The sequence below is a fragment of the Parus major genome, chromosome 9 (assembly GCF_001522545.3).
Source record: "Parus major isolate Abel chromosome 9, Parus_major1.1, whole genome shotgun sequence".
NCBI classification, from domain to species: domain Eukaryota; kingdom Metazoa; phylum Chordata; class Aves; order Passeriformes; family Paridae; genus Parus; species Parus major.
In genome coordinates this window covers 1,324,228-1,340,123 of record NC_031778.1, presented here as the reverse complement: position 1 = coordinate 1,340,123, position 15,896 = coordinate 1,324,228, and the positions used below count along the sequence as shown (strand labels likewise).

Here is a 15,896-nt window from a genome sequence, read left to right as displayed (position 1 = left end):
AAGTCTCTCCCTGACATTCACCTGACAAGGCATGGATATACAACAGAGACCCAACCTCTGCCGGGGACTGAACTGCTGTGCATATAGCAGAGAAATAACCTCTGGAACCTCTGGCAGAAAATATAGGAGAAGGATTCTCCTATGGTCTGCTCCCTCATTTCTCATGCTCTCCCTTGTAGGCTGTACAAACCCTGCCCACGTTAGTAACACTGCTGAAAATGCCTCTTCTCCTGAGTCAGGGCTGTACAGGCCTGGCTTCTCTGCTATAAGAATCAAATAATTCCTGTACCCAAAATTTGCTCTGATGTCCCAGGAATTAATAAGAATGAAATCTGCAGTTGTAACAGCCTTAGGCCAAGGTTCTGCTTTCTAGTCTTAAACAGAAAAAATAATGTTTTCTATCATTTTTCACATAAATAACCTAGACTTTACCCTTGACATTTTCAGAGCTGGGGCCCAGTAAGTTTGATTTTCACTGTCACTAGAAGATTGTGTGTTCCTATTGGGTCTTTGCTGCTACTTTTCTAGAAAGACAGGCACAGCTCAGGTTAATTTGAACAGGATTCATGCTATGTCTCAAGAGATGGTGATTTTTGCCAACATGCTGGCAGTATTCTCTTTGTTTTAGGAAAGTTAAGTCCAGGAATAAAAAACCAAACCAGGCACAGAGCACTCTGAGCTGTGTGAGCACTGTGTGCTGGTTAGTTTTGGAAGGAGGGTTTGGCTAGTGGCCATCTACACCAGAGGCTTCAGCATCAAGGCTGATCAGCAGGCTTTCTGCTGATGGGACATGCTGTGGGCTGGTGGGGAGAGGGAAAGATCCTAGAGAGAATACTGGACCTCAGTATGCCAGGTTCCTGGCTCAGTGAAGGATGGATACAGAGTAACTGAATGTCAGTGGCAAAAGGAAGGGGCAGTAGTGATAAGAGCCCATGGGACCAGTGATTACTGACCAGCTGATCTCCCAGCCACTGATGTTTTCTGTGTGTGGCAGCCACAGGAGAGAAAAGAGAGAAAAGGAAAAAGGGATAAAAGCATACCTGCAGCATACATTAATTGCTACATTGTGTATTAGAGGCCATGACCTGTGTGTATGTATCTCTATGTTTTCCCCTTGAAACCAATAAAAGCTATTAATTCAATTAGATCTGGCAGTGGTACAGAGTTTTCAAAGTTTCATTAAGTTATCTAAGTTTTACAAACTCAGTCAACCAGGTAGAGAAGAGTGTGAGAATTCTTACTTGTACCTCTAGCTGAAGAGAAGAATGTTGTTATCCACGTTCTGTATGGTTGGGGGCTGGTACCAATAAATCTCTGAAGAGAAAAGCTTTATTTTCATGTGAAATACCAAAGAGGACCTATGAGTTACAAAGCTGCAGGAATAGTTCTGTAGCTGAGGGGATGACTCATTGTAGTGATATTTTCCCCCCTACCCCCCACTAGAAACACTTCATAGGAAGGAGTGAAACTTTCTGTGAAAGGATGTGTGTATGGTTGTATGTGAAATATGAATCCAGTACCTGTTTATCCACCTCTGTTCTTACCACATTGCAGTTTTCCTTGCCTTCTCACAGTCTTCTAACGTTTCTAGCCATAATCATCCATATGTGTCCACTAACATACTGCTTACTTACACGGGCAGATATCAGAGGTGGGAAGAGGTTCTTTGCGATGAACACTGTGTTTTGTCCTATGGGGCATCTGAACTCAGGGTATGTTGCCTTTGTTTTCCCTGTCCTGTTGCAGGCTGGAATGAGTCCATCTATCACATCTCCTGTTGCCTTTGACATCCTGCCACTGAAACTGCACCCATTTTCCCAGAGCACTCCGACAGGCCTGGACTGCGTGGGATGGAAACGGCGCATCTCCGCTCCCGGTGTGTACACTGTCCTGGCTGGGTGTGAGCGATGAGAGAGTTAAACTCTGGTTTATTGTGTGTGGGAACTACGTGATAAGTGTTCTAACCTGTTTGTGATGATTGTTGCATCCATGTCTGAGGAGAAATCTGCTTTAGGGTTGAATCTTTCATGTGCTTTTCATATTCGAGTTTGTTTTCTCCCTGGTGGATAAACAGGGTGTTGTTTAAAGACAAGGTCAGCTTTTAAGTGAAGAAGAGATCACTCATAGCAATGACAGTGTGCTTGATGTAGAAACATTGTGCTGTCTTGGGAGAACTCTCTCACCTACGATGATGTCATTTATATCACACTCTTGAATTAGATTTCTGTAGATGAAATAGGCTTTACCTTGTGTTTGCTGGAGAGCACTACAGTAGGTATGGTGAGGTTCCTCTCAGGTTGCTAATTAGGCACTAAAGCAACTAAATGAGCCTCTAGAGACAGAAGTTTCCTGTACTTTAAATCTCCTTAAAGAACAAATATGCTGTGTTTTCATGGGGAATGCGTATGAAGTACCATGTCTACTTCATTTCCGATGACTGACACTTTCTCAGAATTAAAATGTAAATTCCACAGATTAATAAACTGTGAGACGTATCTTTGCCAGGTTTTGAAATTCTCCATCTGACAGTGCCTGCCCAAACACTGCAGATATCTCTATCACAGCACTTTGGGCTGGAGTAAGAAAAACAGAATGCAGAGGAGTTGTTTGGTGGTTAGGAATCTAGCCAGGAAAAGCCAGCCACGGTTGGGTGCCAAACTGCCATTTCTGCCTCAGAAGGTCTCTGTAACCATCGATTAAACCCTGCTGGAGTTACCTAATTAAGGGACAATAACACTCTACTAATTACATCAGAGTTGAATGGTCATAGTATTTTGTCACGCAAAACCGGTTTGCTCTCTGACACTTTGTGCAGCTCATGCACAGAGTCATGAGGCTTTATCTGGAAATAAGAAAACTGTTTATTATCGTGGTGTTGAGAGCCTTGCCTTTCCTCTCTCAGCACTGAGGGCTTTGATCACTTGCCGTCACAAGCATCTGGTGCTGCCCCAATGCTTAGGACTAGCTCCCTGGCTGAATTGAAAAAGCTGCAGCTTTACCCCTTGGAAATCCCAGATGCAACCCCATCATTGTCAAGTTGTCTGTGCATCTCTGACATTAGCTGAAATCCCTGAGCACTGCTGTCATAGAAGTACATTCTGAGTCACAGCTGAGACAAATTTCATGGTAGTTCCCAACTGGGACGTGAGGGAGTTAAAAAATATGTATGAATTTCTGAGGGTGAATAGAGGAAGTAAATGTATGCAGACTGACCAGCTGGCAGTGCTGGAGGTGTTTATGTCCTATCTAGAAATGGGGCCTGCAACCTGAATCATCTGTGATTGACACAGTGTTCCTGAGATAGGTACAAGTGAATTTCATACCATGACCTAAGCCTACACTTCAAGAATTTCTGAGTAAATGTAGCAAAACAAATGAAATAGAGCAGAATCTTTTTTTTTTTTTTCACCACCAAAACTGTGCTCCTGGGAAAGGAAACTGATGGAGAGAGGAAGCAGAGGTTCTTCTACCACTGTCATCTCTATTAGCTGCTGCTTGTGGGCTTCATTTGAAGCATTTTGGGGGAGATGAATGTGGGCACGTGTTCTGCCTGTGGTAGGATGTGGATAAGAAGGAAACTCCAAATTACTGAAGTAAAACTCTGAAGTTGATGGATCACTTTTGACTGGCTACATCCTTGAGGCAACAGTAGTACAGAACACCCTCTTTGATTCTTGCACAGCTTTGTTGTGATACCTGTTGTTTTTGGCAAAGCTGTAGAGCATGTAAAATAAATAGAAGTGCCAATTCACTTAATCTAATTTTAAGATTTCTAACTCCAAAGCTGCTACTGCTTGTATTAATGATCCCAGTCTCTGCTTTGGTCATCAAAGACACCAGATATAAAAATACCATGTAATATCCATTGCTACTAATACTTCATGTCGAAAATACAGCTAAATTTCCCACTCCAAAGTCTGCACTCAGTCACCTTGTTCAGGGAATGCAGCGGAGCCTGTGAGGAACGCAGGGAGTTCTGCAAATGTGAAACGATGGCAGCGCTGCTCCCAGCCCAGGAGGTGCCGTGCACAGCTCTCAGACTGTCATGCACCTACCTGGGGACAGACTGGCTATCCAGCTCAGCGTGGTTTTTGTTAGAACAGCACGAGTGCAGAGGAGTTTTATTTTAACGCCGTACCTGCTGTGCCCGTCACGCTGCTCCCCTCAGTGGGAGCCCTGGCTCCTGCCGCCTCTCCGCGCTGCTGGCAGGAACGGGGCGGGCTCCGAGCACTGCCCGCTCTCGGGGCAGGCCCTGCCCGCCTGGCCCCGGCCCGGACAGCCCCTGCCGAGCCCTGCGGCACCGGCAGGCGGCTCCGAGCGCTGGGAAAATGCTCCGGGGCACGGACGGGCCCAGCGCGGAGCCGCCGCCGGGGAAAGGCGGCTGAGCACACACAGGGGCAGCGAAGGCACCGTCCCGTTCCAGCTAGGGAGCACCTTAACAGCTCGGAAAAAGCTTTAGCTACTTTAGCTCTACGCTTCAGCAAGTAGCGTTGATGAATATCAAGTGTCGTTCCTTTTTAGTTCACAGAATATTGTGATTTAGAAGGGACCCAAAAGGATGATCAAGTCCAACTCCTGGCGCTCCCCAGGGCCCACAGCATGTGCCTGAGGGCCTTGTCCGAATGCTGCTGGGACTCTGGCTGGCTTGGTGCTGCAAGCACTGTCCTGCTGCCCTACCACCCACCCTCTGAGTGAAAAAACTTCTCCTAATATCCAACCTAAGCCTCCCCTGACACAATTTCAGGCCAATCCCTCGGGTCCTGTCACTGACTGCCAGAGAGAAGAGATTGTTGTCTGTCCCTTTGATTCCCCTTGCGGAAAAGTCTGACTGCAGTGAGCCCCCCTCCCCAGTCTCCTGTTCTCGTTGTCTGGGTACTGCCATGTCTTCATTTGTATCGTTCAGTATGTTCCTTACTGACAGTTTAGGAAGCAAACCACTTCCTAAAGTAGATATGGGAATGCTTTTCTGCTTTTTAGCAGCCTCTGAAGACCTTTTGACAGGTATTGCACCAGGAAAGGGATGGGAGGGCCTAACATGTACCGGAGTGAGCAGCAGCAGGATAAGGAGGCCTTGGGTTAAAGCAGTGGACCAGCATGTTTGTTTTCTAGGCTGAGACCTATCTTCTCCTTTCCCATCTCTCCTGCGTCTGATATTTGTTTATTTATAAACTGAAGACTGCATAAAATTGGGGATGTTGCTGGGAAGCTGTTTGGACAGTGGCTGCAGCTGTGAGAACGTAGCTGCAAGAAGGAGATGGGCGGTTCTGGATGTGAGCTACCAGCCCACAGGAGGAATGCAGGAGGAACATTCAGGGGTGATGCTGCCATTGCTGAGCTTTTCCATAGGGACCTTCCAGCAGGAGGCAATCACAAGGTGACACAGTTACAGACACAGGGAATTGTCTGAGAACTGGAGTTTCTTTACTTTCCTGCTCTCCCTGCTGTCCATGCCTCTCAGGCAGAGACTTTTCTACCTGTGTGCCAGTTTGTTACCCTTTCCCAGGTGTTTCCCTCATTATGCCTCTCAGAGACTCTGAAACTTTTGGCTAGGGATAGGAACAGGGAAAGGGACAGACACATGACCATAAACCTCCAGCGTTTGTCATATCCTCATAGAGGGAGAAACCTGTAACCTGTGTATTACAAGACAGGTCTGTAGACAGGTTTGTAGCTGTGCTAGAACAAATCTCATACCTGTATAATTTTAAATTGTTATCTAAATGCAGACCAAATCTTTTTGTGGCAACTTTCCACTCATCAGATCAGAACCGCCTTGGATTTTCAAATTTTCTGCTATCAGATGTGTGCTAGAGATGCCCTGGAGTTACACCACAGAGCTGTGGTTGGTTGTGCCAAAAGAGAGGCATGAATTCCCTGTGACTGGTGAGCACTGATGAGGAACATACTGGTGGCCTTGGAAATCTTGCAACAAGAATAGGCAAGCCAAGTTCTCAAGGGCTGAATTTTTTGTGGATAGTCTGGAAAACAGTGACCACTCAGTGATACTGAGTTATCCTCTGGCCTCCCTGGTGTAGTGGAAAGTATTTCTCAGAGGCAAAGGGACTGTTTGTTTACTCAACATCATGTGGACAACTTTCATCTTCTTTTCCCAGCTATAGATGTGCTGTTAAACTCGCACTTGGCAACAGTTAATGTGAAGATGTTTGACAGCCACTGGAGAAATCTGTACAAGAGGGAAAATATTAGCTCAATAACAGGACTTCATTATGTCTTATAAATATTTAGCAGTCCTGTAGTTCAGCAAAATAGCAAGCTGAGTTATTTATTCCATTTTTGTCATTTTAGCCCTTGAAGAAAGTGGTATGCAAGTTCCCAGAAGTGTATCATGGTAGCTGTAGCAAATGTCCATTCCATCCCCTAGATGAGTATAATTGAATCTAGATACCCCTAGAGGAGTATAATTGAATTTAAGTGGCTAAAAAATAATCACATTGCCTACTGTATACTTTCCACTTTGTCTTTAATCACAGAAAGATTAGACCCACTATGTCAGTCTTGGTTCTGTTTAACCACAGCCACAAACATTTGTCCTCTGTGAGGTCTTTGATAATGTGCTCACTCAAAGGTTTTCATCCAGTCTTAAAATCAGGGCCTGGTGGTGGCTGAGTTCCTGAAAATTTGTCTTGGCAAGTTGAGTGGGATTATATGTATTAGCTACTGAGGTGAAAGATTTAGCATACCAATAACAACCTTCTGTGGGGAAAAGAGAAGAGTAAGGTCAAGGAAATCCTGAATGATTCGGTAATCGCTGTTCAAAGCTAGAAGATTACAGGGGAACCCAAAAGAGGCTAAAAAATCCAGCAGATGTTTAGGATCAGGTTGCCCAAGGCTAGCTTGACTGCCTTTGCTAGGCTGTGCAGTGAGATCCTTAATCTTTAGTTGGAGTGAGTTACTGCTACATCAGCTTTAGATGACGTCTCTCTCTAATGTCACATAAGAAAATCTCTGTGCAGATTTTACAAGAAGAAAAAAAAATCTGTAGTCAGAGGTGACCCCTCTATGATGCGTTGCAGTCTTGAACTCTGACAAAATTTTTGGTTTCCACAATTTGGCTGTGTAGAATTTTTCTTTTTTCCATTCTATTAGAAAATTCCTCTATAGTGCATACATACGACAGACACACATACATAAGGAGAATTAGGACTGAATTGTAGCATCTCTTTAGCACCTTTGTTGTCTGAAGAACTGCACTGACTTGCTTCTTCTCAATGCCCTGTTCTCCACATCCACAGAACAGCTGCATTCATCTTTATTGTCAATGTGTAATTTGCCTTCCCTTGATTACTGTGATCAAGAAGAGTTTCTCTCCAGTTGTACTCGAATGCAGGCAGTTCTCAGTGCATTAGAGTGGTTCTCCTGCAGTCAAATCAAGAACACATTTCCACTTCTCTGTTAGGAAGTATTAGATATTTTGGTCTAAGTAGCTCCATTCAGAAGATAATCAAAGGAATTATTTTGTTACAGATCACCAGATATGTCATTTTTGTTACTGCTGTGGAGATCTTTATTTTAAAGAATAGCTGAAATATTTAAGGACTCAAAAGTTGGTTCAGCATTATTTGGTGCTTTATGATATTCTCCAGTGATGGAGTGTGACATTTTTGCCTTGTAGGAAATACTCAGTAAACCAGAAGTCTTACTGAACTGGAATAACTCTGCACCTGCATAGACAGTGAGACAAACTCAAAGGGGTTTCTATTGGAACAAGCTGTGATGGCCATAAAACATGGCCTTGTGTACTTTGCAAAGAGCTACCTTACATACAAATTGTAAAAGAAGTGTTTTCAGTTTGTGTGAAACTGGGCTCCTGGGTTGGGATTTGGTTGTCTGGAGCCATGTGCACTCTCTGTGTGACAGGAGCAGTGTGGGGTTTTCCCTTGTGGCTCACGTGTGGGTGGCTGTCCCTCTCCCAGATGTGCTGGGGGATCTGATCTCCTTTGCTTTGGTCCAACCCCTACTTGCAGTCTCATCTGGCCAAACTTTCTCTTGGCCTGGGTAATCCCACACTGAATCAAGCTAGTTCTGGTCTTACGCTCTTTTCTGCTGCACAGGTTACAAACCATGTAGCTACTCTTAAATTATTTTGATAGTTTGATAAATCTGCTGTCTGCAAGGTCTTTGGGCAGAGTGGCAGCCCAGAAATGTCCTTCATTATAAATCTCAAAGCTGTTTTTAAAGTGCACAGGTATTTCTGCATTCTCAGGAAACTGGTATTCTTTCAGGATCCTTCTTATAGGGACACAGCGAATCTCCAGGTAATGAGAATATAATAAAACTTTCTAGTAAATAGTACTCAGTGATTCTGTTTCAGTTGGGACTGAGGTCTCTTACAAAGATTACACATGGAAATAGGGATTGTACCAGGTCTGCACTCTGGGAGCGGATGCTAAATGATTTTTCAAAACTCCCAGCTTCAATCTCCCCAAATCTCAATCTGTGTTTTTCTGGCTTTAATTTCATTTTGAATTCTTTTTCTGAGTACTTACAAAAATAGTTTTTTAATAGCGGCAGCCACAGCCAGTTCTAAACATGATTAGTTTATATGTTAAATCCTTTCTGAGTTCTCAGGGGAAGCAGATAACACAAGGTCTCTCTCACTTGGGCATTTTTAAAATGCATGAAATCCTACTATTTCCACTTATTTATTTTTAATCTGACAGTTCTGCTAAATTAGGAGGAGAGATCTCTGTCTCACCCCTTGCTTTCTTAATGCCTTGAAATCGGCTTTAATAAAAATCAGCTGCTGGAAGCCGCAGCTGAAAGCAGCGGAGCTGCCACAGAGGGAGCCTCCTTAGTGGACCCCTATGATGTCAGGATGCATCGAGGCGAGCGGAGCGGAGGCTCGGGATCCAGCCCAGTGCTCAGCCGGCGCTGCCAGGTCCCGCTGCCCTGGGAGAGCTCCGGAGAGCGCTGCCCCATTCCTCCCGCAGCCCCGCAGAGCCCCCGGCTCCCCCGAGCACCTGCCTGCATGAGGACCCAGCAGTGCCCCAGTGAGTCCAGCGGGGCACACAGTGGCGAGAACTGCAGCAGCAGCGGCAGCTCCGGGCTCTCGCCGGGCTCGGATTCAGACAGCAGCGGGGTGGTGTGTGGTGGTGGTGGCATGAGAGGCGTCCTGTCCAGGTACTGGAGCTTGGAGAGTCTGCACTCTGCCACAGGTAAGGGACTCTTTTTTTCCTTTATCTTTTTCCTTTTTTTTTTTTTTTAAAAAAAAACCTGCTCTATGATATTGCACTGACCTTGAGAAACCAAACCAAACCTTCTAGAAAAAGTATATAATTTGGAAATGCAGTCTCTTAGTCCTGAGAAATAATCAAAACGTTCAGTGTTTGCTAGCTATATCCTCTGCAGACTTAAAGCTAAACCAAAACAACATAAACCCTTAACAGACTTCTCAAGTCAGGAGGGAAGAAATAGGTTTTTAATGCCTTTTTTTTTTAATAAACAAGGTGTAGGCTCCCACTTGATTAAAGCTGTCCTTGCCTATTGGAACATTCCTTGTTTCAGCTTAATCATCCAGAGTTGATATTTCTGTGTGTAAATTCCAGTGTAGAGAGTATCACTGCCTTTAGAAAATGCCCAGGCGAGTGCTGTGCAGCAGATGAGGGCTAGGTAGGGTTGCACTGCTGTGCACTGAAGAAGGGAAAGGCAGTTCCCTGAGCCAGCTGCTCAAGTTCAGTTTTTGCTTTCCCATCCATTATTTAATGTCTTTCTGAAGGAGGGATTTTGGAGGCATGTTCATGTAGCCTGGACCTGTTCTGACTCAGCCTGTCTGGATCTGGCATTCTGGTTTTTAGTTACTGATGTGCCTGTTAAAGGTTTGAATGTTCGAACTGCAAGCATAGTAAAGAAGCTTTCTCATTCCCAGCTGATCCTAGTGAAGGAGCCTGGCAGTGATGTTAACAGCCACTGACTGCTGAGCTGTTCAGCTGTTGCTGTTTAGAGAGATTTTTAATAGAGCTGCAGTAAATTAGTTCCTCTCTTAGATAAATTCAGACAAGCCTTCAAGGCCACCAGTGACTGCCATTTCCTTAGTAAAAATACCCAGTGCTACCATCTAGAATCAAGGCTTGGGAAGAATTCAGGGTGCAGTTCTGTGTAATCTGCTTTAGTCGTGTGTACTTTTAATTATTGAAAGGTTTTATCATTCCATCTGCTACTGTAGATTTGGAGCTGTTTAATAAAATCTCCATTGCTGCTCTGGGGTCTCTGTTGAAGTGTGAGTAACTGCACAATCATACAGGAAAGGGCTTCAGCAGGGTGGCCAGTCTCCCTCACTTTCCACCCTGCCCACCACACCTTCTAGGTGGCCAAAACCACTAAACACCTACAGAACATCCTGAGAGTCCAGGGACAGGAAAAAAGGCCGAGAGTGAGATCAAGCCATTGGTGCTTTTCTGGGGAAAGATCTGGGCTGCAACTACAAGATGATGTGCTTTTGCATTCTCAGTAGCATGTGCTGGCTATTTTCTCTTGTAACTGGGAGTGTAAATTAACCCCAGCATGCTCTGGCATTGGCATGAAGTATGTCTGGCACAGGGTCTTTTTGCAAACTCCTGCTCAGAGTTGTGTGTGGGGTTGCTGTGGTGGCTCCATCCCCTCTTGTGTCACAGGGTTTGCTGTCAGCTGCCCTTCCTGGAAGCATTCTTGGGCTTAATCAGGTCACTTGAAACAAATGGTGTACAGTGATACAAAAGAAATGGGGTTGATAGCAAAATCAGGCTCTGAAACTAAGTCTGGTTTTCTAAATGCTCTTTCATTTCCACAATAATTTTGCTATCAAGGCTGTGAGGCATGGTGTCATTTTGTGGAGGTTACTTGCATTTAGCAGGAGATACAGAGATGAGAAGAAATGGAATTAAAAATGGTATGGAGACAGTCTGAGGGCAGGGAAAAATGAAAAACCAAATTAAGTTTCATAATTATAGTATTGATATATAAATAAAATCATATAAGCAGATCATTGCATTTCAGACTCCTTGCTGCCTCAAAATACTGTGGTACTATCTTCTCATGTGCCAAAGATTTCTGAGCAGTTTGTCTCTAACAAAATTCAGGTCAGAATTAGGATTAAACTTTGAGAGCAATGGATCACTAGGAGGAATTTATTTTGTTTTGATTCTTCTCTGTCAGAATTCTTCTTTGGCTTAAACTTAGGAAGTTGTGGTAGAACTGCTCCTCTTCATCAATATCCATTGCCTGTCTGAGTGCTGAGGAAGGATTTCTTTAAAGTTTGTGCTAAGTCACATTTTTGAATGGTAAAATTTAATACACTGCTTAAACCAAACAGAAAACCCAGGGTAAAGAAACCAGCAGGAGCAGTAGCAGCTGGCAATACATGAGAGAAGTGATAACTAAAATGTGTGGCAGTGTCCTCTCCTCAGAGGAGCAGGGAGCCTCCAGCATCTTTCTGTGTCATACATCAAGGAGTTAGGGGGGAAAAAAGCACAGATTGTGTGGAAACACTATGAGGTGCCCAATGTTGAATTAAAAAAGGTCTGGGGATGAGTCAGTCCCTTTATCTGTTTGAAAGGGATTCTGCATTTCCTTAAGGTTGCATAGGTGGACTTGGCAGAGAGGGTTTTGCTTTTTTCCCCCTGTGTGTACAACAGCTTTTCTGTAGGGATCTTCATACTGAGTCTGCTGCTAAGACTTCAGGGAAGGTTAGAAATAAACCAGATTTAAATGACTGAAAAGTGGAGGTGAAAAGAAGGTGGGAGGTACGATTGGAATGCATCCATTGGAGTTTTTCTTTCAGATAATTTAGATTCCAAGGAGGTGAAAAGACATAGATATATGTGTGTTTATGTACGTATACGTTTGACAGTGTGTGATTTCAGAAATACAAATTGACATCCCCTGTGTGGAAAAGACAGTTTTCTGAGGTTCACAGGAGCAAAAACTGTCTTTGGTTTGTTATCTTCCTCTGTAGTCAGCAATGAAGTACAATTCCTGTTGGTTTGGGGTTGACTTTGTTGTGATATATTGATCAAGAGGGGAAGCTCAATGTGAAAATTGAAAAAGACCTGTTGTTATGGCATAAACTTCTGTGCAAATGCAATTTGAAAAACAAGTTAGCAAAAACCATGGTTCAGGCTTGTAGGAATTGAAAAAAATCTACTGTTTTTTAGCATAGTGTGGCATTTCTGGTCTAAATGTCAATAAACACTACCTTAGATGAGAAGGTTCTTCTCCCTGAAGCTGAATACAAACATGAAAATAGGGAATGCTTTGCTCTTCTACTAGGCTCCCTATTTGAGGATGCCAGAGGACTTTGAAAGCATCAGTAACCCTCACATAGTGCCCAAAAGATTTTTCAAAGCATGATTTAGGGTAGTTTAAAAGGTATCGTTTGATACTTGGACAATATCCTTGCTATTTTTAAATACTTATGAGCAGTGTCCAAGTGTTTGGCCAGTGAAAAAAGGACTGGGAGCTGGGGTGGCTCAGCAGTTCTGAAAATCAGGCTGTAAGTATCTCAGCTGGCCAAAACCCCACAAGGCATCCAAATTAAAAGTCAGTTGTGACAGTGCTCCAGCAAGTGATTCAGTGGCACTCTGGGCACTCTAACCCTGGTTTCCCAGGCAAGACTTTGTACCCCAGGGCTGTCTGTATCCCATTCATCACTGTTGTACAACTCCACTGAAAAGTTTTTCCTTTAGAATGTTTCCAGATTCAAGCCTGTGAGCAGCTCTCTTTGCCTTTCCAGCTCCTTTGTTGCAGGTCCAATCCCAGCCTCATTAATACTTCTGTTTGTTCTTTTTCTTGTCCAAGTTGGGAAGGACTGGAAGAGCAAAAGGAGGTAGGGACAAAGGGGGAATCACAACCTGGAGGACTAGTGGTTGCCATAGTTTCCCTGGGATCCTCTGTGTATTTGTGCATATGTAGCAATTTAATTGTACAGGCTCCACTTCAGTGCGCCCCTGCACAGATTTGTGGCTCCTAATATGCAGATATGCTCATCTACTGCCCTTGGGAATATGGCCTTTAAACAAACAAGAAAACATGAAGCATGGGTGTGGAGGGGTTTTTTTTCCTTCATTCAGAGCTTAAAAAGAAAATTGTGGGGTTTTCAGGAAGGTTTTTTCCAAGTCATTCATTTCATTGTTGTGGCTGATGAGAGAGCCAGTAATAGACCTGTGGCGAATGCTTTGCCTCTTTCTTGTTTGGCAAGAAATTTTCTTTTGAGCCCCTTTTTTTTTTCCTTTTTCTTTCCCTAGCCCTGTCTTTTTGGTACTGATGCCTTCAGCTGTGTTCATGGAGTGCAGTACATAATTCCACTGCCACTCTAGGGTCATTCAGTCAGCAAGAGTTAGAGGTCACACAAGGGAAGATTGATTTAAGGTTCAAATTGCTTCAGAATGCATCCAAAGGAGAGCAGGGAGGAAAAAAAAAGAGTTCCTCAGAGCATCCAGTGCAGCATGTCAAGGTTGTGTCTCACCCTTACCTTGGCAAATCATGAGCTAGAGTATTTCAGCTGGATTCATGCTTGTGCTCTAAGATGTCCTATGTGTTCCCTCCTATATTCTGTGTCACCTGCCAGAATAACTTCCACTCATCTTCTGAATGAATAATCAATGGATATAAGAACAAACAAACAATAATCCATGCAAAATTAACTTTGATTTTTCCCTCTGTGTGGATTCATTAGTAATGGTGACTGGTGTGGTTAGGTTAAACCTATCCTGAACTTCTAAGGAAGAATTACAAGATGAACATCTCTTGCTTGAGCTAGTGAACTGCCCTAAAGCTTTAGTAAATATTTCTTAGTTTAAAATACGTCTTCCAAGTAATGTTGAGTGTTGCTGAACTGTGACTTGACATCACATTCAAATAGTGAGGGTATATATATTCATAAGTGGTTGAGTTCATTCCAGTAAAGGGAATCTCAGTTAATGCTAAATGTGTGTAAACTTGGCCACCTAACTCTTTTAGTACTCCTACAGAAATGTTTTTACAGTGTAAGGTATCCTCTAGCATCATGCTTTTCCATTAAAGGGAATTAAAAATAGTGTTAATAGAGGTAGGAAGTCTAATCATGCTTCTGTACCTCTGTTTGCAGCAGAACCAGATTTTGTAAGTTCAGCTACTTTGGAGTTTTAATTACATGTTAATGTATTGGAGGTGGTTCTGGTTGACTTTCCCTTGAGATTTTTTTGTGTTGTTTCAAAAGGAGTGAATGCTTATTCTCATGTCCCCATGAGGTACAGATTAACACCTGTTATTCAGAAATAAACATTCCCATCTTTGCTGATGCTGTGTTTACAGCAGGGAAAGCTAAATCTTTGGAACACTGCCTGTGATACTTCCCCAGGTGTCACAGGTACACCATCTTCATCCTTTTCCTCCTCTGCCTTCAAAAAACTCCCATGGAGAACATTTTGATTGTGATCTATTCCCTTTGCTGAGGAATATGGCAGCTTCTAAGGCTGTATTTTCTCAAAGATTCAATTGCCTGTAGAGTAGCCTTTCAGACCATCACTTCTCTGGGATATATCCAAGCTTCAATTGCTGCTATTTTTCTGCATGGAAGTGAAACAGCTTTAAGCCACCTGATTTCAATACTGCCAGCATCACAGCTCTTGCAGGAGGGAACCAGCGTGGTCCAGGAGAGTGAAGGAAAGGGGAAATGCAGTGGTACCATAAAGCTTACCTGACCACCCTTCCTTTCTTCTCTACCTTTAGGCAGACACCCAGAGGCTGGCAGAAACTTGAATGTACCTTTTCATTTGCAATTATCTGAGTCTAGTTCATCTTGGTAAAAAAAAGCAGCAAAAATAGATTAGAACATGTGCTGGCAAATTGTTTCTATGCCCAGTGGTCACAGAGAATGTGTGTTCTTGCTGCCTACACATGATGCAGCTTTGCCACGGCTGCTTAGCAATTAGTTAAGTTCAACAATGTAGGGAACAATCCTTCCTGTCCTTCGCCATCGGGATGTAGCCTTTAAATTACTAAGCTTGTCTGTAACTAAGCTTATTCCCTACCAAGGTCTTGTTCTCCAATTCTTCTGAATCATGAGAAGTGTCTTTGAAGGATTAGAGAAGTATAGCCCTCTTCTGAGTGTCAGTAATTATCTGTGGAGGCTTCTAATTTAATTAGAATCCTGTCTCATCTCACAATCCTTTTGTGGTCTGTTTGTTAAACCAACTAACTAGTTCAGTGATTTGTTTAAAAGTGCCAGGGACGAGCTGAGTGTGCTGGACTGCGCAGGATATCGGTCTGAGCAGGCCCAAGGTATGAAGATGAGCTTCTTGGATACTGAATGCCTTCCGTGGCTGTGCCATTCTGAAAAAGCTGCTCCTAAAAGTGGTGTGTCTGCACATGAAAGTGAGACGGTAGCCTGGGTGTAAAGTGATAGGAACGTGGTTTGCACCTGGTTAACTGTCTTGGATTACATTGTGTGAACATCCAAGTGTTGGCAGCTCTCACTACAAATATCCCTCGGGGTGTATTTGCCTAAATAGGTAGAGAGCTTTGCTGCTGTTATTCTCAGTCCCTACTAATCAAGGAGCAAGAGATTCCCTGGACTGTGATGTTGGCTCATAAGAACTCAAATAAACTTTATTTTTTTTCTTTTTGCTGTGGAGTACAGAGTAATTGCTTTGCTGTAGTAATTGAGCCATTTCCAAGTTGTGCTGTATCCCAGAGAGTGCTTATGGATGCTCTAATGCATCACCCCCTGTGCAGCTGATTCCTGCATTCTGTGACCTCTAGCAGGATAGAGGCTGGAGAATGGGCATAGAATAGGAGGGAAATCAAGTGCTAAAGGCAGCTGAATGCACAATTGCTTTGAATATCTTCCTTGTTCTTACTTTGTTAAATTATGTTTTTACCTCATATTTGAGTGTATGTATATACACATACACATACATAAA

General features: G+C 43.5%; 1 protein-coding gene across 2 annotated transcripts in view; it reads left to right on the top strand.

Moving 5' to 3' along the window:
• Window positions 1-15,896, top strand: part of ARHGEF4 (Rho guanine nucleotide exchange factor 4) — a 209,755-nt gene that overhangs the window by 103,447 nt on the left and 90,412 nt on the right. The window contains exon 6 of one of the 2 annotated variants that reach the window (XM_015637472.3): window positions 1,747-1,876. In XM_015637472.3, the coding sequence (XP_015492958.2) occupies window positions 1,747-1,876 (130 nt within the window). Of the gene's footprint in view, window positions 1-1,746; window positions 1,877-8,821; window positions 9,177-15,896 lie in introns of those variants that run through there. The other variant, XM_033516791.1, reaches the window with a different exon arrangement.